General features: G+C 42.0%; 1 protein-coding gene across 5 annotated transcripts in view; it reads right to left on the bottom strand.

Annotated features, from left to right (window-relative positions):
- The window catches only part of ITGA6 (integrin subunit alpha 6), a 40,408-nt gene extending 16,807 nt beyond the window's left edge, over positions 1-23,601 (bottom strand). Inside the window, exons 1-7 of one of the 5 annotated variants that reach the window (XM_063162143.1) lie at positions 21,512-21,718; positions 6,758-6,885; positions 6,245-6,324; positions 4,244-4,499; positions 2,670-2,801; positions 1,329-1,445; positions 135-345 (exon numbers count right to left, since the gene is read on the bottom strand). In XM_063162143.1, coding sequence (XP_063018213.1) covers positions 135-345; positions 1,329-1,445; positions 2,670-2,801; positions 4,244-4,499; positions 6,245-6,324; positions 6,758-6,885; positions 21,512-21,711 — 1,124 coding nt within the window. In that variant the 5' untranslated portion in view covers positions 21,712-21,718. Of the gene's footprint in view, positions 1-134; positions 346-1,328; positions 1,446-2,669; positions 2,802-4,243; positions 4,500-6,244; positions 6,325-6,757; positions 6,886-21,511; positions 21,719-23,400; positions 23,420-23,582 lie in introns of those variants that run through there. The other 4 variants (XM_063162141.1, XM_063162142.1, XM_063162139.1 and 1 more) reach the window with 4 other exon arrangements.
- Positions 23,602-23,873: the final 272 nt, after the last annotated feature.

Genomic DNA, 23,873 nt, shown 5'->3' with positions numbered 1-23,873 from the left:
TCAAGATGCTCACCATTTCCTCCAGGAAAACATGGAAAGTGGGCTTTGTCATTTCTTGTATTTCTAATGTGAAAAACCAAAGCAGAAATAGACAAGATCGCTATTCCAGCAGCAGGAGTTAATCACAGCCATACCCATCACTGTTGAGGTCCACAACAGCAACATCGTAGCCAAAAGAGGAGGCCAGCCCTTCTCCTTCAAACATGTGCTCCAAGGAAAGTGCTCTCTGATTTTTTTCCTTCTTTAGTAAAACTACTGCTCCGCTGTGGTTCGCTCTTGGGGCACCAGACACAAAAGTCATCTCATCTTGGGAGACAATTCCTTTACCAGAGTCCAAAGAGAAGCCTTTAACAGAGAAAGAAATAAAGTATAAATTACCTAAGTAACAGTTTGTATCTTCATATGAAAAAATAAACATTTCCCCAGCTATATTAAAGTGGTATCTGGAATAAAAGTTTTGTCTAAAACACAGTGTGCTATGGCTGGGAATTCTCCATTTCTGTTTGCACTGGTGGATGTGTATTTGCAAATCAACACTTTTTTACATTCCTACAAACACTCCTCCATACATTACAGTTAGTGTTTCCCCACAAAACACAGTACTTCATTGCTGACTTGGACCTGCTTTTCGCAGACCCCAAACACAGGACACATACAGCTTAGACACAATTACAGCTTTACCACTTCAATATAGCTTGAGTACTTCACCTCTGGCAAAATTATCAGAAAACCTCCTAAGTAAAGTCAGTATCGTTCCATTACAAACATGCAAATTGTTCTGCACAAGCATTCTCATATGAATGATGTATGCAGTATTTGAGAATCAGCTTACACAGTAATGGTGAAATAGGCAATTTTAAGTTAATGCAGCCCTAAGAATGATATGTTCAAATTAATTTAGTCTTACAATACATTTTAAATTATGAAAAACCAAGTTAAAAGACTGTACTGCTAATACCAATATAGCCAGTGAAGGCCAAAGTAGAAAAATGCCCACTTTGCAAGGAAGGAAGATACCAGCCAGATGGGAGTCTCCCTCTGAAACACTTCACCACTGCTATGGAAATTCTCAATTACAGCAATTCACAATGACACAGTTCCAGAAAAAACTGAGGGAGTCCCAGCTGCAGGAAAGATGAGAAGGTTCGGAGAAATGCATGACAAATCAGCATTTCTCTCAAGCCTTGTTACTTTGCTGTCTCCCCTTTATCTGAATCCCTGTTTTTTTCATGCTTTACTGATATGAGAGGGGATAGAGGGGAGGGAATCATGACAAAGGTCTGGAGATTATGTCTGACCAGATGCTGCCACCTCAAGTGCTCACAAACCTAAGTAGCTATTCATCATTACATCCACTGACTTGTCCACCTGTATGCTGGGAGGCAATGTTTTGTACACAAACTGATCTGGATGAGTATCAGATACAGCTGTCAAAAATAGAAGACCTATAAATATGAGTGAAAGATTGAAGAGAAAAAAATAGTAGTTAAGCAAAGCACCTATAACCACATTTGCTTAAGGTGTAAACAGACAGAACAGTAATGCCTGGGATGAGCTGGCTTGCCTGGAAGTGGTTCTGATTATTACAAATCAAGACAGCATCTACATTTAGGAGATAAATGCATTGGTTACACAACTGGAAAAAGATTAGATGACTGTTCACAGCAAAAGGCATCGGCCTCCACAGCGCTCCTCAATTCTTATTCCACCAGAAGATGCTATCAGCTTGTCTAATCTAAGCTCTTAGGATGATTTTTCTAGTTAGCTTTACACCCAGTAATTACAGCTGATATTTAAGAGAAGTTTATGTTCTCTTTCTCCTAACAAATGTGTAGCTCTAAGTTTGCTCTCTTCTTGACTTGGTTTTTTATTTTTTACATTCGCAATGCCCATCCCATCTATTCAGCTTTCCATCACTCACACAGAAATTCCAGTGTCAGGTTACCAAAACTCTGTTTGTTGCATATGCCAAAAGCAGTGGATCAACACACCAAGAAATCTGCACTGGAACAGAAGGATTATACACTTAATGCCTTTCCAAAAATGCAGCATAGCCTTTTCAGTCTATCGCCCTGGTGTACAGAAAGGTCGCTGGCCTAAGGACATATTCCTGCTTTCTTGACTGCACAAAGAGCAAGAGATTCACCTCCTGCAACACACACATCAGTAAAATATAAACAGCACTTATATTATGGCATTTTAAAGGTCTGTTAAAAGTCACTGGAGTTTTAAAAGCATAAATAATAGAAGAATTGCACTTACCTACCAGGAGAGAAAATCTACAGCCTTCACCGTTACATCCAGAAACTCAAATTTTGATAAAACTTTCTGATACTACATGGCAGAGACTGTGCAACTAAGGACTACAGACTCATTCATTGTACTGACCCATCACAGTGATTATAATCACTCCTGGAGATTCCATAGGCCCTTGGCACAGCTCCTGAATCTCACATTACAACAGCAGCTCTTCTAGGTACCTCAGCAGTCTCATCTTACACTTAAAACTGGCCCATAAATGTGGAGGGAGGCTGTGAATTATCCCAAAGAGTTAACATGTTACAGGGTCCACAATGGAACATCTGCTCCCACTTCAGATCATCACACCAGGCTGGGATCACAAATGTTTAAGAGACCTAAAGAGATTCACCACAGGTACTCAATCCTACCTAAGTAACTGTTAGCTGGAACAGGAACTAGATTCTTATCCTGGCGGCTCTCATCACCAACTTCGTAAGGCCCATCATCAAAGATACCCAGATCATAAAATGTCTGATTCTTTTGCTCTGCACGAACCACCCCTGAAAAAATGAAATGATAAAATAAAAGCAAACAAATGATAAGTGAGAAAAATAACAAATAAATGTTCCCAACTTATATTAATTATGATGAATGACACAGTGACTGCTGTTAAAATGGGACAACACAGAACAGTGCACTGGGTTAGTGTTTTGTTTCTGTGTGCCAGAAGCTCACGCTGCTCTACAAAGAAGTCATACAACGATCTGGAAAACATGGGATACTAATTAAATTCTCAAAAAAACCCTATTGAACCTGTTTGGTCATAAACCACCAGTATTTCTTAGCATTATAAAGCTTCTCTTAAAAAGGAGGTAATTACACAGGAGTTTTTAAAAAATTACATTTCATTATGACAAACACCAGCATTATACTTAGAAACAGTATTTAAGAAGAAAAAAGCTATTGTTCAGTAAAAAGTGTGCTTCCCTTTTATCAATTGGCATAATTAAGGTTTTGGCAAGCACAAACATGTTTTTCCATTACACAGAAGAGTACTCTTAGAACTCTACTAGCACTTCTCTGCAATTAAAGTAAAAGGGTGTCTGCACTCGGTATGCTGTTTCAGGTCAGGCAGATTTTGTTGACAGATACATGGAAGATTAAGTTTTCACTAAAGTACACCTTGTGCCAGAGCTTAACACACTGATTTTGCATGGTTCATACACCAGGCACAGGTGTACGAGGTGGAAAAATGCAGTGCTTGGAGGATCAGATGTTCTCAAGAGGAAAGTATTTACAGCTGTTGGTGTAATGAAGTGTGATGGGAAAAATCACTTCTAGAGACTGAACTGGGCATTTAGATGCTTCTGAACATAAACTAACAAAGAATATCCAGGGTTTTTTCCCCTTATGTTTTGGAGAATCTCCTAGATGACACAGAGTACTTGGCTCTTAGATTATCCACGAAATTTTACATGGACATGCATGGATTTAGAGATGAATATATGTAGTATTGCTGTTACCTTCCTGCAATCCTTCAATATTTATTTTGGAATATACTGGTTTCCACAAACTTCACGAAGAATAAAGGAGAGAATATTGCAGAATAAACAGAGTTCAGCAGCTATCTAACATTTGCTCAAATGCAGAAAAAGAGCTGGTCAAGTAACTCATAAAAATTTAGTAGTTTGTTCCTGTATGTAAGTGTCCAAGTAAGCCCTCAATCCCACCATAAGATTAAGACTAATAAAGGGAAAATCTGCTGTACATATGTGCAAAGTTCCATTATTCATAAATACACACAAAGATATTTAAAGAAACTTCAGTAAGTGTTGATATTTGGATACTTAGAAGCATAGCATTTTGTAAAAACAGAGTAAAATCATTACATCCCTATTATCTCCTCTTCCCTTAAAAAAAGCAATTAAAACTCTGGATTCAACCTTTGAGAGCAGTCTCAGAGGAAATGGGAAGGGTAGGCAGGAAGGAGGCCAAGTCATACCTTTCCAGTTGTAAGTGCCTGGGGCACCAAACACAATATAATGATAGTCTCTAGTAAAAGTAGCAGCAACACCTTGCTGACAGGAACCAAACTTCTCATGGCCTCTCAAACGACCATCACAAAAACTCCACACTCCATTATCCATATCATCCTTAATAGTGAGGTCCTGGCTGAGCACATAGCACCTTCCAATGATATCCCGGGTTTCCTGCACTGTGTTTACATACTGCCTTTTCTCGTAGCGATGTGCGCACGTCTGCAAGACAGAAGAAACAGCGTGTGACGTGTCTGTGTGTCGTGCACGGCTCGGCACAGAAGGCAGCGCTCATGCAGCAGTGCAGCCCCTCCTGCTACCAAGGCACCCTGCAGACACACCCAATGCAGAATGCAATGCTTCCTACAGGCAACACGTGGGAAAGGTTGGGCACCTGCAGGTACAGGGCAAAGCAGTCTGCTTCATGGTGAAGGACAGCCACAGGGTTAAATCCCTAAAGCCCTCCCTGACACTAAATCCCTCTCTTTCAAGAAGTAAGGAGAAAACCACCCTCTCTCAAAGAAAGAAGTGGCTGTTTCCCAACAGCTCTCAAAGGACTGACACACCCGTGCAGGACACAAGAAGCTGGTTCAACTACCATCTACCCAAGACTATTCAGAACCTGCCCCTTACAGAAAAGCGCCACTAAGCAGAGGCTGAAAGCTTCTGCAGTGGAGGGGAGGGAAGTTGCTCCTACTTCCCCTGTTGAATGTTCCATTTACAGGGTAAATGTCACTGGGGCAGAGCTGAAGCACTAAACACATCCTGTTCCTTATCCTTTCAGACTATCCTCTGAGAAAAGAATTTTCATGAAATATTTAAAACAAAGGATGAACAGCCATTGGCTAAGCAGTGTAAACACCAAACCATTGTATAAAAATGTGAACAACCAAATGCCTTTGCCAGCAGTGTTTCTGGAAGACTCAGATGTAGCAGGTTGTGTGAAGAGCACAAGCAAAGTTTGTCTCAGCTGACAAACCTGTTCTGTGGTTCCTATCAAGGCCTGCATGTTATGCAAACACCCAGCTGCTCCACATTAGAGCACTGCAGTACTGTCCTGCTGCAGTGACCTCCAGGCTGCTCACACCTCATCTGAGAAGTGCATTCCCCACTCACCACAAAAAGACAACATAGCATTGGTTGATGAGCAATTATTCAGTGAACAGGACTGTTTCTATGTATTCCTTCCCACTCTGGGTTCTGAGGCAGACCAAAGCCAGCTATTACTGCCTCTAAATGCTTAAATAACCAGATACACTTCCTGAAGTCACCTGCCCCAAGGTTTGGAAGCAGTGACATTAACCTCCAATTAGATGAGGAAGCTTCACTGCACACATGTTTTATGATATATGTTTTATCCTGCAGCACCACTAGAGGTTTTTATTTAACTGAGAATGTTACTTTTTAAACTCTGTCTCTCATAACTCCCAAAAACCTTTTCTGTTTAATATAAAATAAAAAGTATCAATGTATTGTATAAAATAAAGAATAGCACGTAGTCTTACTGCAGTGCAGTGATCACATTAATTCACACGAGCTACTCAGTGGAAGTCCCTGATAAAAGCTAAAGTGAGGCTCATCATCTTGGAAAACAGCCTAGTAATAACCTGCTACTTTTACAGCCTTATTGAAGACACTAGTCTTCCCTATTTCAGCAGCTACTAGTAGTTAAAAGAAAAAATGTGTATATGACTAAAAAAAAAAGTGTACCCCTTGAAAATAAACTGTCCATCCTAGATTGTTTAAAAGGTTATAAAGAGAGGCTAACTCATAAAAAAATAATTTAAAGCTCTCACAATCTCAAATGCCTTATTTTGCTAAGGAGATATTTAAGTCCTTGCCTAGGAAAAATCAAAGGAGTAAACTTAGGCAAGTTCCCTTTCAGCAAGCTGCACAGAAACACAGACCATTCAGAACATGTACTGGAGACCCCAGATGTTTTTGCAAGTCAGTCCTTTAGCACTTACCACCACATTTCCTCCTGGCCCCTGACTCTGGACAGTTACACCCATCCATTGATCTTCTTTACTCTCCATCCTTGGGTCAGCTGCAAAGTATCATAAAACAGCTTGAAATATTAACAGTTCACTACACTTTCTTTTTTCTGTTTTTTTGTTTGTTTTGGGTTTTTTGTTTGTTTTTTCTTGAAGGCCAGGTCAGGGGAGACTCTTCATACAGAACTTCATACAGACAGTCTGCAGGTGGCAGTGTCTGTACACGTTATCACTAACAGCTTCCAGTTTTTTAAACTTCTAGCCTATTATTTCACGTTACACCAATTTACAAAACAGTAAGAATCTACCAAGATTTAAGCATCTCGTAGTAACTTGGCAATTAAGCTACAACTTACTGTGATGCAAAAAGTAGTTAGGTATAAATCTCCAGAAGAAATTGTCTGATACACTGCCTCAGGAAAGGACATCAAACAAGAACAATCGGTCAACTGTTTCAATTCAAAACAAAAGCACTGAAAAACTTACTTTCCTCATCAAATTTGACACGCAGGCAATTTGTACTTGGAGATGCAATGTCACAGCTGTACAGCCCTCCTGTTCTGTTGGCTTGTTGGGCTGGAAAGGCCTTTTCCCGAGGAGCTCCAACCAGCAATCTGCAGGGAAAACAAAGTAATTTAAAGGAATATGTAGAAGGAATATTAGAAAAGAGAAAGGCAACAGAATCAGGACATGTTTTCACCATGTTGCTAGAGGTTTGACATGTCCACATTTGAAGGTGGATGAAAAACTACACCACAGCACTGCTCTTTTAAAAAGAGAAAAGGGGGGAGGGGAAGGAGAGAAGCTGTGTAGCAGTAATGCAGATTACAATTATTAGACCTGCAAGCCAGTACCTGTATTGTTATTCCTGTAATTGTTGTTGCAATATTCTCTGAGAGTGGTTGATAAAAAGTCTGGCAGTTTTGGGAAAATCATCTTTTTATCAGGGCATCAAGTGGTACATTTTACTAGAAAAATGTACCATTTAAAATGTACATTTGAAAAATCAAAATTCTATTATAAAAGCCAGATTATTTAATTTAAAAATAAAAAGTGTGCAGAGAACTCCAGAAGTATGACATGAACCATGCATCAGTGTGAATTTCAGCATGACTGCAGTAATACAAATGAATCAGCTCATATACTGAGCTGTGCTACGTGCTCAGCAGAGTCCTTCCAGATAGAGGACACATTCCAGTCATTACTCTGTGGCTACTTACTCTGCTGTGATTTAATAGAAGAATTTTAATCAAGTTTGAGCTCATTATGCCAAAACCAGGTTAGCTTTTTCTGCAGCTATGTATTTTAGCTTTCTCATTGGCAAGCAAAACCTCTTTCTGCAGGTCAGAGGTAGGGGTAGAGTGAGGGGATGCTCTTCCAGCTATCACCATCTCCTTATAGTGGCAGATGAAACACAGACACTTAAAACCTAGGAACTTTTCCTCTGCAAATGAAGAGTGACAAAAACAAATTCTTAATTTCTCTTCACCCATGCTCACAGTATGATTCATTTTATTTACTGGGACTTTTCTCCCTGAAAGTCTGTGGACATGGTCTACTGTAACTACTTTCACTTAGGTTTGAACGTCCAAAATCATGTTCCAGAATGCATATTCAGATAACAAAATAATGCCCCAATGTCAAGAATGCAGTGGGAGATGAGAAGCCAAGATACTCCAACACACAGACAATTTTACTGATTTTTCTATCCCCATGGTAGGTTTGCCTTGTTACTCTACAGAAAACAGAAGCTCAGCCATACAGTATACTGAATATAAACATCTCTGAGCATCAGTTCCTGTCAGAGACTTAGCTTTTTATTGAGTTATGATGACTTAATATCTAATGTTTACCATGAGTCCAACGTCAGAGAAAAGCAGACAATTGCTATTCCTCATGTAAATTACAGAAACAGATAAATCTGACTGTTAACTTGAATCCTAATTTTCCACACACATCTTGTTCAATACTTACTATAACCTAACTGGGCCAATAACACTGCACAGGTGTTAATCTACAGAAATGTAACATAATAAACCATTAATATAATTTAATTTAAAATAAGCATCTAACAAGTGACAGTGTTGGGGGGGAAAAAATCTGAATTCTCTCAAACCATGGCATAAAACTTCAATGCTTTTAGCTCTAGTTATAATTAAAGCATGTGTTTCCCAATTTCAAACTGAAATTCTGATTTTTAACCAAATGAATCAGTCCAGTTGCCCTATTGATTAGAATTATTTTAATTATTGATTTCTCTTAATTATTTCTTGAAGATACGTGGTAATAACTGAAGTCCCACTGCCAATTATGAGCATCAGTTGACTTAGAGGAACAGATTTACTCCCTTACAGTCCCAGATTCATGGCCAAATATAAGACAATCCCCCAAGATGAGAGCTCCAGGACTGGTGTACGATGGTTTGACTAAGTGCCCTCACTGAGAGGCAGGCTCAGGGGGCGCTGCCTGCCCTGCAGACACAGTGACCCCGGCTGTCCCCGTGGGTGTGACAGCAGCTCTAACTCCAGACAGGGAGCAGCAGGGCAGCACATCCCTCCAAGGAACCCTAGGGCACAGCTACACCCACCCTACTTCACTGCGCTGTTACATTACACCCGAACACAACAGCTGAGGCAAGAAAAGCTCCATTTCACCACTTATGCCAAGTACTACTCAAGTCTCAGAAAAGGCATCAAGACATCTTACTGACTTCATCTGCATCTGGAGAGGACCTTTAGATAAGTGTGTGTAGAAAACAGGCTTCATAAGCCCACATATCTCCAAAAAGCAGAAGAAGGTGAGAACTCGCTGCCCACACTCAGGTAGGCACCATGTAACTACAGGTCCAACTCCAGGTACACAAACAGTCTATGAACTGAAGATCTGGCTGCATTTAGAAGAACCAGTCAGATTCTGGAACAGCATGATTTACTGAATGCAACATACCACATTCCTCTGGACTGAGGGTGAGAGTGCATTAACTGCAGAGGAGCCACATCCAGCACTAAAAGTGCCACTGCAATCACAAGCTTAACACCCCAGGTCAACACTCAGCACAGCTGAGGACACAAGGCTTACCAAACAGTGTCCCTACTGAGGGGGGCAAGGAGGACAAACCTGTCTGTCTGTCCCTGCAATTTCACTCAAATTCTCCTGCCCCAGTGAATGCAGAAGCGGGGTATTTTTATATCTTGTTCACTGTTACCATGCCAAGTGCTGTGGGTGGGACTGCAGCCAAATCTTTGTGGGCCTATTTGCAGAATAGGTCTTGGTAGGAAGTGTACCTGGTTAGCACAAAACATTTCTGGGTATCAGGCAGAAGAAGGAGACCATGTGGCCTGCGCCTCACCTGGCATTGCCGCCCCCAATGCCACAGCAACACAAACCACAAGCCCTCCAGCTGATTTCCTGCACCTAGAGGCACCATGGCATACTGAGCTTTGCATTTTCTTCACTACTTTATGCTTTGAACAACCAGCATTCAGCAAGAACAGTTGGGTGAACACTGAGAAGAAAGGGTGTAACTTTATTTAATCAGATATGGCCCAAAAGAGTCATTAAAGTCCAAAGTAAAATACATGAGCTTTCCATTTCAACACATACTACTGATTATTAAGCAGTAGGGTGCAGATTTTAAAACCCTCCCTGCTTTAATTGGTAATTCTTGAAATGTTTAGTAGGTAGCTGTGGCTCCTTCTCAGCTAATGAAAACAACAGTAAGAACTGGGAGTGGTTTCTGCTCACAGCCATTTGAACTCCCTCCAATACTGCTCATGAAACTATCTTGGTTGCTTCCAAAAGGAAAGTCAAAGTTAAGATGCGAAAATCATCTCAAAAGAAATCCAGAAATCATCCAACCTCCTGGAAGTATTCCCTTACTCCACAGCAAAATTCTTTTCTTCACTTACAGCCTGGAACTGTCCAAGGGTAACATATGATTTTCGCAACATACTTCAGAGATGAAAAATTATTACCAATTCATTACAGTTCTATTGTGGAAAAAACTCTCAAAAGAAATCAAGTAAAAGGAGGGTGAAGATCTTCAATGTTTTTTAGAGTAAATATCCTGTTCATCAAAGTAGGAGGCTCCCACTGAGTAAATTATATTTTGATTTAAACAAATACAAAAAATACCACAGTCTGCACCGAACTCAGATACTCTGCTATCTCCCTAAGTTTTCTTCATTCCTTAAATTCTTTCTTTTTCCATGGTGTCCTTCTACCCAAACAAGGCACCACATCTTTGCCAGCCTTTCTTTAAAAGTAAAAGCAAACACACCCATAGTGCCTGCCCTGAGCCTTAACAGACTGGAGTAGAAATCATGAAAGTGTTTTCTGGGTAAGAAACCATTAACCACTTCCACATGTAAGTGAAATAAAGTAGTCACTGGTCTAAGTAATTTCCAATTTTGCAGGCTCCTCAGAGCACAAGTTTCAAATGGAACATTGCTGTTCTCAGGCAACAATGCTGCCACGGCAGACTTTGCACTTCATTATGTTTTCAGAAAGACTCCACAAGGGGGGCAAATTTGGAAACTGACAAAGCTAAACGCCATGAAATGGCTCACCCTTGACTGGACAGTTAAACTCCTACATCCTTTCTCTCTCCCACTTCCAGTGCCCTCTTGGGAAAGAGTTTCACTAGATTAAGCAACATAGAGCCACCAGCTCTAACTCACTTTAAATTTTACTACAAAATCACCATCACAAGTCATCTATCAAATGTTTAAAACCTCCAGGCAGAGATCCCTGATCACAATGTGGGCATCTACAGCCCTCGACCTGAGCTGTATTTTCACTCCTCTGCAATGATTTGGTCTCACCTGTTCTTAAAATTAACAACCACAGAAGATGGATGCATTTAACCACCAAAATATTTCAACATAACTGAAGCTGGTCAGTGGGACAGCCACTGTGAATATTGGTGGCCCCAGCCCCGCTTCCTGCTTGGATTTGCCATTCCACAGAAGAAACAAGTTACAGGACAAGAGCACCACAGACTAATAAGCACAGAGGGACTGTCCCTTCACACACTGGGCTGCTGATGGGAACTGGAGCTAAACTATGGGCTCCTCCAAAAAAAAATCCTCCCCTGCAAAATACAACCAGTAACTGTGTCAGCAGGGAGCTTACCTGTGATGCTTTTCACAGAGACACCCATCATGGTCAGTATGCTATTAACAGCTATTTTAAGCGACTGAATATTTTCCTGATCTGCTGCTCCACAGCTAAACTTTGGAACTAACAGAGCAAAGCTGTGGCCAAGTACATCATTAATGTACTCTGTTGCCTGGAGGCTTGGCACTTGAAGGATTGCAATTTTCATTTTATTTCTTCAGCCTTTTTTAGGAAACAGATTATGACAGAAGCTAGAAAAAGAAGCCAAAAACTGCACAAGGACTAGGGCAAGCTAATACAAAGCAAAACTGGAACTACAAAGATACCTGTTGTTCTGGAAAGGCCACTTATTATTGACTTTCTGAAAGTCACATGGAAAAATAAACACTTTCCCATCACAGTCCAGAGCCCAGCCTGTCTGGATTTGAAACAGGTTTTGCAGATCTTATTTCCAATTCCAAAGCATTTTTCTTAGAAGAAATGGTACAGTCTGCCCCAAGTTTGTGTTTCAAAATCCAGTTTTCCATTTCAGACACCACTCTCTGGCTTTAATCAACAGATACCTCACAGATTTCATACTGTCAAATAACAAGTGCAACCTGTATACTACCTACAGGTTTAACGTCTCCCTTACAATCTATACATTTTTCAGATTGAAAAGGAAGAGCACTCGTGCCAGGAACAGACTACAAACTGGTACTGTAAAATAGGTATCAGACAGCTTTATAATTAATTTATGATAAACCTACAGGAGAAATAATGTTAAGGGGATTTTCACTCAGGTTCTCTAACATGGCAGTGCCTGGTACTGCATGAAATCTTCTTAAAACAACATGTGGTTTAACTCGAAAGTGACAAGCGCACCATTTCAAGAAACTAACTTGGGAGCCAAAATCCTGGCAGTCCTAGCTCAGCCCCCGCCCAGAGTCACCTTGTCGGCACTGGAAGGGCTGAACTACGGGAGTGCCACCCCTGCCAGCTGGGCACAACCCAGCCGCTCTCCTCTGCAGGCGCAGCAAGCTGCAGCTCCCAACAGCAGCAGGCCAGGCACGCAGGAACAGCTGCAGCAAAGCAGCCGGGGTGAGCCAGCAGCCCCCAGGCACCCACAAGCACGGAGAGCCGCGTCCGTCCCGCTGTCCCACACGGGCAGCCCGGCTCGGCTGCCAAGAGCCCCCCAGCAGGGCAGGGCCCTCCCCGGCCACGGCCTCGCCCAGCGCCGCCCCCGCTCCGCGCACCGCGGGCCCTGCAGAGGAGCCGCTGTGCCGAGGCTGGGCTGCCATCGGCGGCCTGTGAACATGGCTACCTCTGTAGGCCTCACAGAAATTAGGAATTACTGTCTCCTGCACTTGGGCTGCTGGCCATTCATGCCATAGAAAACCCCTGAATTCATTTAAACTTCTTCACGTTTGCAGGACTTGTCTTTGTATCCCCACGAAACGGCATCCATATAAAAAGTTCATGAAAAATTAAAGAAGTATCACATCATATATTAGGTACATGTTTTATAAAGTAAACAAGAAAGAAATAAAAATACAGAAACAGTTGCTCACTTTTTTTTCCTTTTTTTTTGGTGGGGGGGGGGGCACCTGAAAGCAGTGCCCACAGTCAGTATTTGAAGGCACTACTTGTTTGAGAACTAACAACCTTAACAGGCATATACTGTTCATTCAATGTGCCAAAAGCCATTTTAAAACAATTATAGTAGTTCTAATTCAGCACAAAACAAATATTTGGGTTGAAATGTCATTCCTTTATTTCCTTCACAGAATGAAGTACATCAGTTTCATTTACCACCATAATTAAACTATTAAAAGGCATTAAAGAAGTACAGCGAGAGGGATGGACATTTTACTGTAGAATCAATGGGCAATATGAGACACTTCTGCAACTAATACAGCCCTGCAGAATTGAAAGAGCAACTGCTCCTCATGCTAACCCAAGCCATATTTCCTTCTCTCATACATCTATTTATGAGATTCCCTCCTGCTCCTCCTTTTCCAGACTTACCACCATCTCCCTCTGAATTGTAGGGAGAATACCAAGACAGGTAGAAACCTCCTACACTGGATACACAACCACATAAATTCTACCTGGTTCAAGGTCTGAACAGAAGTTTATCACATTTAGTTACAACACAGCAAGCAGCACCCCGGGGGGAAGGAAGCTCACCCACACCAGACCAACACTGGCACCCCTGAGCTGAGCTGTGCCCTGCCCAGCTGCCAGCCTAAGCCTGTGGGACTACAGAGCAGTACCCTGTGGGAGGGAGCTAAGGAACTCTCCATGTGCAGGAAATGCGTGGACCTTCCTGACAGGTAATCCCTAATAAGAGCTTCAGACAATGAGTACATGAACAGCCATCACACACACTTCAACAGCCCGAAGGCACTTGCATGCTAGAGCACAGTTCTAAGTATCCCTTCAGTCTTAAAGCCATCATAGCCCTGGGCTAAACGCCTATAATCGGATCCACAGTTTGAGTAACACTTTTCTTCAAGCCGTGAGCTTAATGACAAAGGCAGATGTGTCACTGGGTACATGACGCATTATGCCCCCACGCCTTCAAATTAACCGAAAACGCAGGCATTCAAGTCGCTTTAAAGAACATCACTCCAATAAGGTATTTCCCTAGGAGAAACAGGTCATAGCCTGTGCAGCTGGGATGCTCAAAGAGCCCTTTTTTTGTACTTCATGCAGATACTCAACCACTGATCAAAAAGATCAACAGAACTAAATGATACATTCACAAGAAACTGCTCTTTATACACATCTGTGGAAGAAGAAACCATTATATTTTACTATGAATAGGAATGTTCAAACTGAGAATTTCAACCAGCTTTAAAAGCTTAAGAACAAGATTTTTTGCAAAAAAACTTACGTTTGTGACTGTGCCAAGAAACCCACTGCAATCTCTTACTCTGTATATTGCTACTCCTCCACATGCACACATACCTAATTTTTACACACATCCCCTCATACATGCTTTTTTTTTTTCCACTCCCTACATTCTCACTTGAGCAGAATTTAGAATTAGGTTTTTTTCAGTATTTTTAACACCCTATGTTCCTGTAAGCTGCAAGTTGTACAAATACTATTGCAGCTATTTCTAGGACTACATCTGATCTGACAACAGAAGTTTTCTTCTGCTATATGCAGGAACACATCTTGGCTGGGAAGAGAAACTTGCATCTTCAGCAATATTCACGGACCACACCACATAATTATCAAACATTTCTCTAGCAGAAAAATAAATTGAGTGGATAAAAAGATTACAGGGACTTGCAAAATTACACCATATTTGTAGTAGCAGCTACAGGAATTGGCTGTATAAGAAAAAAATATACCAAATTTATTTTAGCATCTTTGGCCAAGACAAGATGGTTTTCACTTGAGGGTTTTTCACACTACACAAACATGGATAATTAAAATGGCTTTTCACACACTCTGCTAGACATCACTAACATCTAAGAGCCAGCAGACTAAACCATTATGCAGCTTCAGCTGCACTGATGACAAAGTGCAAGGCTAACAAATCTTTATAATTCCCTTAGCAGAGTATTGTGAAAGGAGCAGTAAGTAAAATACACAAAAAATTCAACCTCCCATGATGATGGTGTCCTTGCTATCTGCAACAGCTGCTTGCCACTTTTGACCACTTCAGGATAAACATGCATTTCCTTCAGACCTTTGACCCACGCATGTGCTGCTGAACAAACAACCCCAGGCAATACAGGAGTGAGCTGTCTTCAGCATATTTGCAATTCTTTGTTTTTTTAAGATTTATTTTATAGACCTACTTTTGAGGAAGGTGACAATGACAGATGAATCATGCAGAGACTAAGCATATACAGCTCCATTTCCAAAAAAGTGTCATCTTCACTAAAAAGGAAGTAACACTCAGTCTGAGATAATTCTGCCATTCCTATGGACACTAGCTATCAGCAAACTCAACAATGCTGATCATTCCTGTCTGCTGCTCTCTATTTCTTTTAGATGACCTCCAAACACCTTGAAAATAGAAAACAAATGCAAGGAATACAGTTTAAAAGTAGCCTAGAAACTTGCTAGCTGGCAGTGAAATCCAGTGCAGGATCTCTCCATGTTATCCTGGAGGGACTGGAATACATTTTTATGCTGTAGATGGCATCTTGACAGGGCCCATCCCATAAATCCCTCCTTCTTTTCTCCTTGATTCAGCAGATCTTCTCCTTTCCTAACACAGTCTAATCATCCTCACACACATTAGCTCAGCTCCTTGAAGGACATTACATATTTTAGGTGCAGTTCTGTAAGAGGAAACAAGAAAAACAGCCACTCCAGCAAAAGCAATCAATGCATGCTAGTAAATGCTCCAAAAATCACAATGCAAGAAGCAGTACCTTTTGCCTTTCACTGTTATTTTGGTACAAAAATCTGTCTCAGGTACTTCACAGCAGAATACACACTGCCTGTTGTTTAAGCTAAGCCAACATAACTGCAGTTTTCCAAAGTAACTGCTATGGGATTCTCAAAATAATCTTAGAAAATGTGATACAATACATTAAACCCAAGAGAAGTGCATTTTAACAAGAATACAATACCTTAAATGCAAGAGCTGCAAAAGGAGCCTTAGTAACCTATGGTATAGTTAATTTATTTTTAACATACAGAATTATTCCCTTAAAAATGGAAGCAAAACATTTTTTTCCATGTTCATATTTGTTTTCTAAGCCACATTCTTCTCCCATTACTTTCAAAGCTTGGTTGTGTATATTGCAATCAAAAATATGTAGTGCTAATAAAGGAATTATTCAATGTTTTCCAGACTATTCTACATAGTTCTTTCATCAAATATTCATGTGCTGTTACCTACCCTTGCTAAATACAATGATAAGGTGCTCATTGTCCAGCTAATGTTTCACAGTACAGACCACCATCTGCTCATTCAATAATATGGATTTTTACTTACTTGCTCTTAAACTGACATTTGCCCAATAGCCTTATCTCAGTCTTGTCCTTTCCACAGAATATGCCCTCAAAATGTGGCATTTTTACAGTTATGGCCAGAATGACTCATCTAGACCCAGGCTGGTTCTGAAATATTTAAACGATGATTTTAAATGCAGCTCTTTCAAAATGAGCATGCTATCTCCAATGAGAATTTACCAGAATGCATTCCTTATAAAACTTACAGTTGCTCTGGCACATGCAGGTGGAATTTAACAGGGGAAAAAGGAATGGCCCGTGCTGACTGATGAACAGCTTACTGCTGTAACATGCCAGGCAACCCACTATGCTAATTTCATTTATTTGGTGGAGAAATCATACAGCAACAAATTAGATCAGTAATCATTCTTCTGTGCTTGTTAGGCCTTATGAAAAAAACATTTATGAGAAGCCAACGTACCTGTCTGGCTTCTGCCACCGATAACCAAGAACATAACTCAAAATCAGTACTGGGAAAAAAAGCCAGCCTTCTGCAGTTTGCTCCTCCTGTAACAACTACACATCCCTTATGCAACATAAATTTGTCTTGCTTCTTTCACCCCTGATATTAGCAAAATGGATCTTTCTTGAAAATCTGTCTTTTACCACAACAAGTAAACTCTTCAACTACTCCTCCTTCCCCTCATTTGATCCTGACCTTTGCCACAGGACATCTATCTTGAACACAAACTCCTCTATTGTCACTAAGAAAGCAAATAAGCATACTAAGCAGGTTATCCAATATTAGTTTGCATAGACAAAATCAGAGAGACACTCAAGAGAAGAAAATACAAGGTGCAGTGACACAGTAAAATCACAGCCTAAGAAAAAAGGAAATTTATTGCAAATCCTTTCTTTTTTAATTGACAGAAGCACTCACCAAGGACCATCACTATTACAGCTTTTAAACCTGAAGGTATAAACGTGCATTGTTTTTCACCCAAAGCCTGAATTACACTACACCACCTCTGCATGCAGAAATTGTCATTTTTCGCTGCAGACCAGCATCATCCAGCCCTTTGTTGCTGGAGTAAAGTGTCTCTGAGCCCAAGCCCCAGAGAACACAAAAGTACTGGCTAAATGCCACAGAGGATGCACTGCAGCAGCACAGCAATGCCAGCAGACCTGCTGACCTAAGGCAACTCTGTTATGTATTGATATAAAAGCTCACAGTAGAGACATGCAGTGTCAGCAAAACCTGTGACAAGTAAAATTTTCAGTAAGACACTGCAATGTTTAGGATTTTATGGCCAGTAATGGTCAGTGCAGTCTTGACATAAAGTGCCTGTCCACAGCTTTCAATACAGCTTTTCAGCTGATGGGAGAATCCTGAATGTTAGTAACTACAGTGTCATCCCTTCTAGCCTTACACAATAACACGAAGCCTACCTGAATTCAGCTCCATACTTGCACTGAAAATATTATCAGAATTACTTGCAAGTAGGTCTTTGTGGGTCCCTTGCAAGGCAGGATAATTTGTGATTCTATTATTCTAAACCACAAATAAAAACTGGCTAACGGGTGTTAGGTTCACACTTGGACTGACCTTAAGGGTCTTTTCCAACCCACGTAATTCTAGGAGTCTATGATTCTAGGAAATATACAAATTTAGGTATTCTTGATGTTTGTGTTCTAATTCAAGATGCTTAAGTCGTTGTGAATTACAACCAAACTGGAATGGAACGGACTATATCTCTATATATCCTATAAAATTACATATATGTGACTACATGCACTACATATATAGCGAGTAGCTAGTATTTACATTTTTATTCTAATAGTAATATATTTATAACATATAGTAGCTAATAAATCCATAATCAGTGTAGTCCCCATCTAGAGATGCTGGATACACTCACATTTTCATCACAGGACCACTTACATTTTAACCATGTTTCTCCTATAGCTATGCCCCAGTCTCAGACTCCTCTAAGTTACAAAACTCCTTTCAGTCTGCAGATGAAATGTGCTGCTGTTGTGCCACCACTCCCCTGCAGAACCAGAACTCCCTTTCATCATATTGATAGATTAAAAACAGAACAACCTTACACAGGACAATAAGCCCAGCTCCTTTAGAGCTCCATCAGCCTTTTCTCCTGCCTGATTCACTATGCTTGACAATGAACCAGAACCAAACACAAAAATCCAGGGATACTGCCTTGGTACCTCCAACAATAATGTTCCTCAGTGCACATAAAGTTTGTATTCAGCTGTCTTTCACACCCACACACCATTAGCAGTCCACTTTCAGTCACCATAAACTAAAGCTTTTCTCCTCTCTAACAAACTTTCCAACTCTTCTAACCTGAAGATACTGAAAACCAAAATCTTGTTACTGTTCATAGCTTTATACTCAGTATTATTTACAACTAATGTCAAAGCAATTGAACAGTCATCTGTTCATAACGCTGAAAGTTAAGTAATTCATTAGCAAACATGGCATTTGTAGCTAACACTAATAAATTAATTTGTCATTCAAAGCTAATATGAAATCCACAGTATTCTGTGACTAAGAAAAAAAGATGGTCAAAAGTAAATACCATGTTTAATCAAAGGCTATTTCAGCTGTACCTTTATTTGTCACACTTCCTAGACATTCTCCACCCTCATCTTTACAGAGGATTATTGTAATGATTAACACTGAACAATCCTGTGTGAGGAAGAGGGAACCATTTCACTTAACAAATGCTTAAATGAGGTAAGAGAAAAATTACATATAATTTCATTTGTTTTACCAAGCCTTGCTCCAAGCCATTAGCCCTTGAATACACTCCATGTATTTTACCTTTTACCTCTCATTTTCTTGTTTTTCCAAAGATGGACTGAGCTTGCACATGTCTGTGCAACCTCTTTCTAATTTTGTAAAACTGGAGGGGTAGAAAGGCGCTCAAGCTGACAGGTTTCTTTGAAATGAGGGTCCCTGCCAGAAGAGATTCCAAGTATCACTTTTAATTACACTTCAGAATGAATCGGGAGTTTTTGTATTTTTGGCAACTGCTTAACAGTGTTCACACTCTAAATGTAACTGAGTTTTGAAATTAGCATCCGTTCAAGAAGAAAGGGTAAAATAAATACTTCTATCTGACTAAGAGATAGCTGTACATAAATGCAGTTTTGCAGCAGAGGTAAGACAGACCAAAATGCACCTGGGAATGCAGAGTTATTGCACCCAAGTCCTGCTGTTACAGGTAACAGGCAGCATGAAGGCATCAGACATAATTGTTTCTCAGCAGAAGACTTCAGTATGACCTCTGCTCCCAGAACTTTCCACCTTCCCCAAGTATCCGGACAGCAGATACCATTTGTTGCATCTATGAAGAATCAATCCATTTAGAAATTGCATGGGGTTTCCATGGAAAAGACCACACAAATCCTCTGGTATTAGCTCAACCTAGCTCATTTTTAAATGATATAAAAATGCAGCCTAACATGGAACGCTTCTCTTCAAGACTCCCCAACAAACCTCCTGCTTCAGAAGACAGAGCTCACACAAAATGAGCTAAACACAACTTGGCCCCTAAGAGTTCAGAATATTTAATGTCTTGTTCTCTTAAAGCCACACACTACTACTCTTACAGACTCTTACTACTCTTACAAAAATGATGTTCAAAGTGACTACAACATGCCCATTTGACATAAAAGGTTTCATTCCAAGCATACTAGCCAGCAGCTACCCAGGGTAGCAATCCAATTCCTTATGCTAAAACTCATGGAGTTGAAAAATGGCCAAGATACCTCATACTCAGAAGCGCATGTCACCATAAAACGCAGTTTGTCTAGTCTGGTTTTGTCTCTAATAGAGACCCTTGCTTCTCATGAAAGCCTGGATTCAGAAAGCCATGTCAAGGCAGATAGCATCTGGCTCTGCTCTTTCCCCACACTGGACTGCCTGAGGAAGCACTTACTAGACATACAATACAGAACTTTCATGCCAATAATCTCTGAGGCATTTCAGCCAAATAGTACATACCAGCTTGAATACTGTGACTGTCCTTGTGTTTCTGCTGTTTCTTTCTTCTCAGTAATTGGCTGTCTGCATATTCCTCCACATTCATTCTGCCAGGACTGACAATACAACAGGAGACTAACAAGCTTCAGGCACTGCTTTCTTGGTAATACTAAAATGAGACCTGTGCAAGCATAATCCTGTCAAGAATTAAGACGAAGGCCTCTGGAAAGGAGCTCACAGATTTGCATTTCATTCCTCAGGATGCTATGGGTCATTTTATCTGCTAGATGGAAGATGAAACATGGGTGTATGTGATTTATACTCCTCCACACACTGTAATTTTTATGAACTCACACAAGAATGCAAGTATGAGCAAAATGAGCCTACAGGATTTTTCAACTTACCACCTAACTTTACAAAGAATATTATTTATTTTCAGCTTCCTTCTCCCACTAACTCTATACGGATAATGAGCACATCTTGCCTTGATTTAAAACTAAATATTTGAGGAGGGTGCATTTATTTAACAACAATACTTTATGCTCACATTCCATCCAGCACTACTGGATAGGGTGGGGTCCAGCACTGCTCCGCTTTGGACACAAAGCAGCAAGGATGCTGAAGATGTACACAGGAGCCTTATTTTGTCTCCATAATTTCCCAAAAGAAGTTTCATGCATATACCACCAGCCCTGACTTATTTTTCTTAACTTCTTAGTATCACCTCTCATCTGCACTCCCGGGCAGGGATCTGTCTTGAACAGCAGACCCTGAGTTACCGATGCCGGGTATGCCCAGGGAGCCGAAACCCGAGATGCTGGGCAGGCTCCGGGGGCGCAGATCGCCGCCGCCCCGGGCTGCAGCCTGCCGGCGCAGGATGCGGCGGGAAGGGCTCCCAGCGGCGGCTGTCGCTCGCTTCTCCTTTCCAGCCCCGGCTCCCCGCAGGTCCCCGGGGTGGGGGCGGCCCCTCGCTCGGCCGCACGTCCCCGCCGCTCGGCGCTGCCCCGGCTCCGCAGCGCCCCGCGGCAGGTGCTGCCCCATCCCTCCGAGGGCCCCCGGCGGCCCGGCCCCGCTCCCGCCGCCGGCCGGACACCCCGGGAGGGCTGCCGACCCCGGCCCGCCGCCAGGAGAAGTTTCCCGGCGGTGGAAGGTAGGAGGGTCCCGGCGGGCGGCCCGGGACGGGGCTGGGCGGGGCGCGGTGCACTTACAGCCGTTTCTCCTGCGGCTGCAGCTGCCGGTGCATGGCCAGGGAGAAGCCGAAGAGGCTGCCCGTCTCCCCGCTCCAGCTGATCACGTTGTCCGTGTCCAGGTTGAAGGCGCCGGCCAGCCCCGGCAGGAGGGGCAGGTAGAGGACGAGCAGGGCCGCCATCCGCTCTCGCCCGGCACGGGAACCTGCTGCCAGCGCCATCGCCGCTCCCCGCGCTGAGCGCGCCCGTCGTGCCCCGCCGGCTCCGCGCCGGGCCCGCCCCGCCCCGCCCTCCGTGGGTGCCCGGCCCCCGGCACAGCACAAAATGTCCCCGGGCTGGGCCCCTTCCCCTGGGAGGGGCAGCCGAGGGCGTCGCCCCGCCCGTGAGTCGCCCATCGCCTCCCGGGGCCCCCAGGGGGCTCCCCGCCTGCCGCGCCCCCGCTCTCGGATGTCTTTGCCCTTCGCGACACAAAGTGAAGTCGTAGCGAGGGCGGGTCACGGCCGCAGGTGAGGAGCGGGCCGTTGGGGAAAAGGGCAGAGAGCTCCCATGGCGGGGGCGGGATGTGTTTGAGACAGCAAACCGTGTCCCCTGCGGGGCTCATACCGGTCTGGCTGCTGCTCAGCGGCGTGAAGTCGGTGCGGGTACCGACCACGGGCATAACACACTGCCCAAGTGTGCTAAGGTTGATACAGAACTGTGGCCATCATGACCCCGGTATTTAGTTCGTATTCCTCAAAAAACATATGCAAGAGAAGAAGAAAAAAAAGGAGGGAAGAAAAAAAGTATCTCTCTTTTCTAGACTATTCACAGACCACATGAGAACAGAGACTGAAGACTACCTGAATCTCCTCCTCCAGCATTTCTTATCTGTGAACACATCTGAAACTTTCTTACTCCTACCTTTTAATTGTTCAAAAACAGTATGTGGGTTTGGATCCCAGGTCATTTTCTCTTATGCTTTCACCCATAACTCCAAAAGGTTATTTGCCAGCATACCTTATCAACTTAACCCACTCCAGAGAAAGAGATTTTGGTTTTTTAACAGAATCTTGGTTTAGTGCTCTGGATTAGGGAAGCAGATGCAAATTTTTAAAACCTCACAAATTCCAAGCAGGATAACAATACTTACTCAGTTGTTCTTTTCTCCTTGTATCCAGGGTACAAAGAGAGAAGCTAAGATTCCAGAGAAACTGAGAAAAGACCAATTGAGACAGAGCACTCAAATATGTTGATACTCCAAATAACTCCTTCTGAAACAATACTCTGCTCCCGTGGAATTAATCCAAGCTACTTTTTCCAGAGTAATTATTCTAGGATAGCTCCGTGTATAGACACGTTTTGGCTCAAGTCCAAAACACCCTTGATCAAAAGAGGGGAAGAAAATGCACCAGAAATGTGTTTTTAATGTGGAAACAAAACATTTTGTTAAATTAGGCTCCCAGATATTTATTGCTAATAGAGTCCTTCCCTGCTTGCTCCTCCATGCCCGACTCCTTCAAAGTCTTAATCTAGTGTTCAATCACTGCCACAGCAGAAAACTGTACTGGCATAAATACTGCCCTATTTTCACTAAAGGACCTGTAAGAGGGAAGGGTCCCAGACTAATTAAAAGCTATTTTACTACAATCCACGTATTTCACAGTAATTAGAAAAGATTTGAAAACAAGTTCTTAAAAACATTGACATCTGTACCAAAGTCTTAGCAGTCTGCCTTTTGGGACAATCAAAACTTGCGTGCTTCTAATACTCTTACAGTAACTATAGTTACTTTTGAAGTAATGCTTGTACTCAACAACTTGCAAGAAGTCACAGAATTACTTTCATCCAGAGCTTCCTGAATGATACTGGCACATTAGGTTTATCTGACTGCTCCCCCTCCCTCTAACCAGCGCTGCCTGAGCATGTTGTACCTGTTTGTTCATATCCGCAGAGATTGCTGAGAGGAAACAGAATTTTCTCATCTCCAGATGCAGTAACAAGCATTCCAAGACACAGCAACATTAATAATTGTCTCAAGGGACCACAGCAAGAACAACAAAAATAGAGTGTGTACAGGGTGGAGCAAAACTGCACACGAACAGCTTACAATTACCTTGGATGGTCTCTCATCATTTCGTACTATTTTCATTTGCTCTAGATGAGGAGAGAGGAAAAAAATAGGTTTTATAAATATGTCAGTTTCCTTCCTTTGCTCTTCCTCCAAAACAAACATGCTGTGAGTTATCTGTAGCTAACACATACTTCAGGAATTCCTCTTTTCTACAATTCTGGTATAAAGGGGGACCATATGAAGACTAGGTATGATGGCCAGTTAAACATGAGCACTCTGTTATGCATAATAACAGCAGTTCTAAGAAATGCAATGGCCAGATCAAAGCAGTTT

The sequence above is a fragment of the Melospiza melodia genome, chromosome 8 (genome assembly GCF_035770615.1).
Source record: "Melospiza melodia melodia isolate bMelMel2 chromosome 8, bMelMel2.pri, whole genome shotgun sequence".
Taxonomy (NCBI): domain Eukaryota; kingdom Metazoa; phylum Chordata; class Aves; order Passeriformes; family Passerellidae; genus Melospiza; species Melospiza melodia.
Note: the sequence above shows the minus strand (reverse complement) of the source record. Positions and strands in the feature narration are given on the sequence as shown.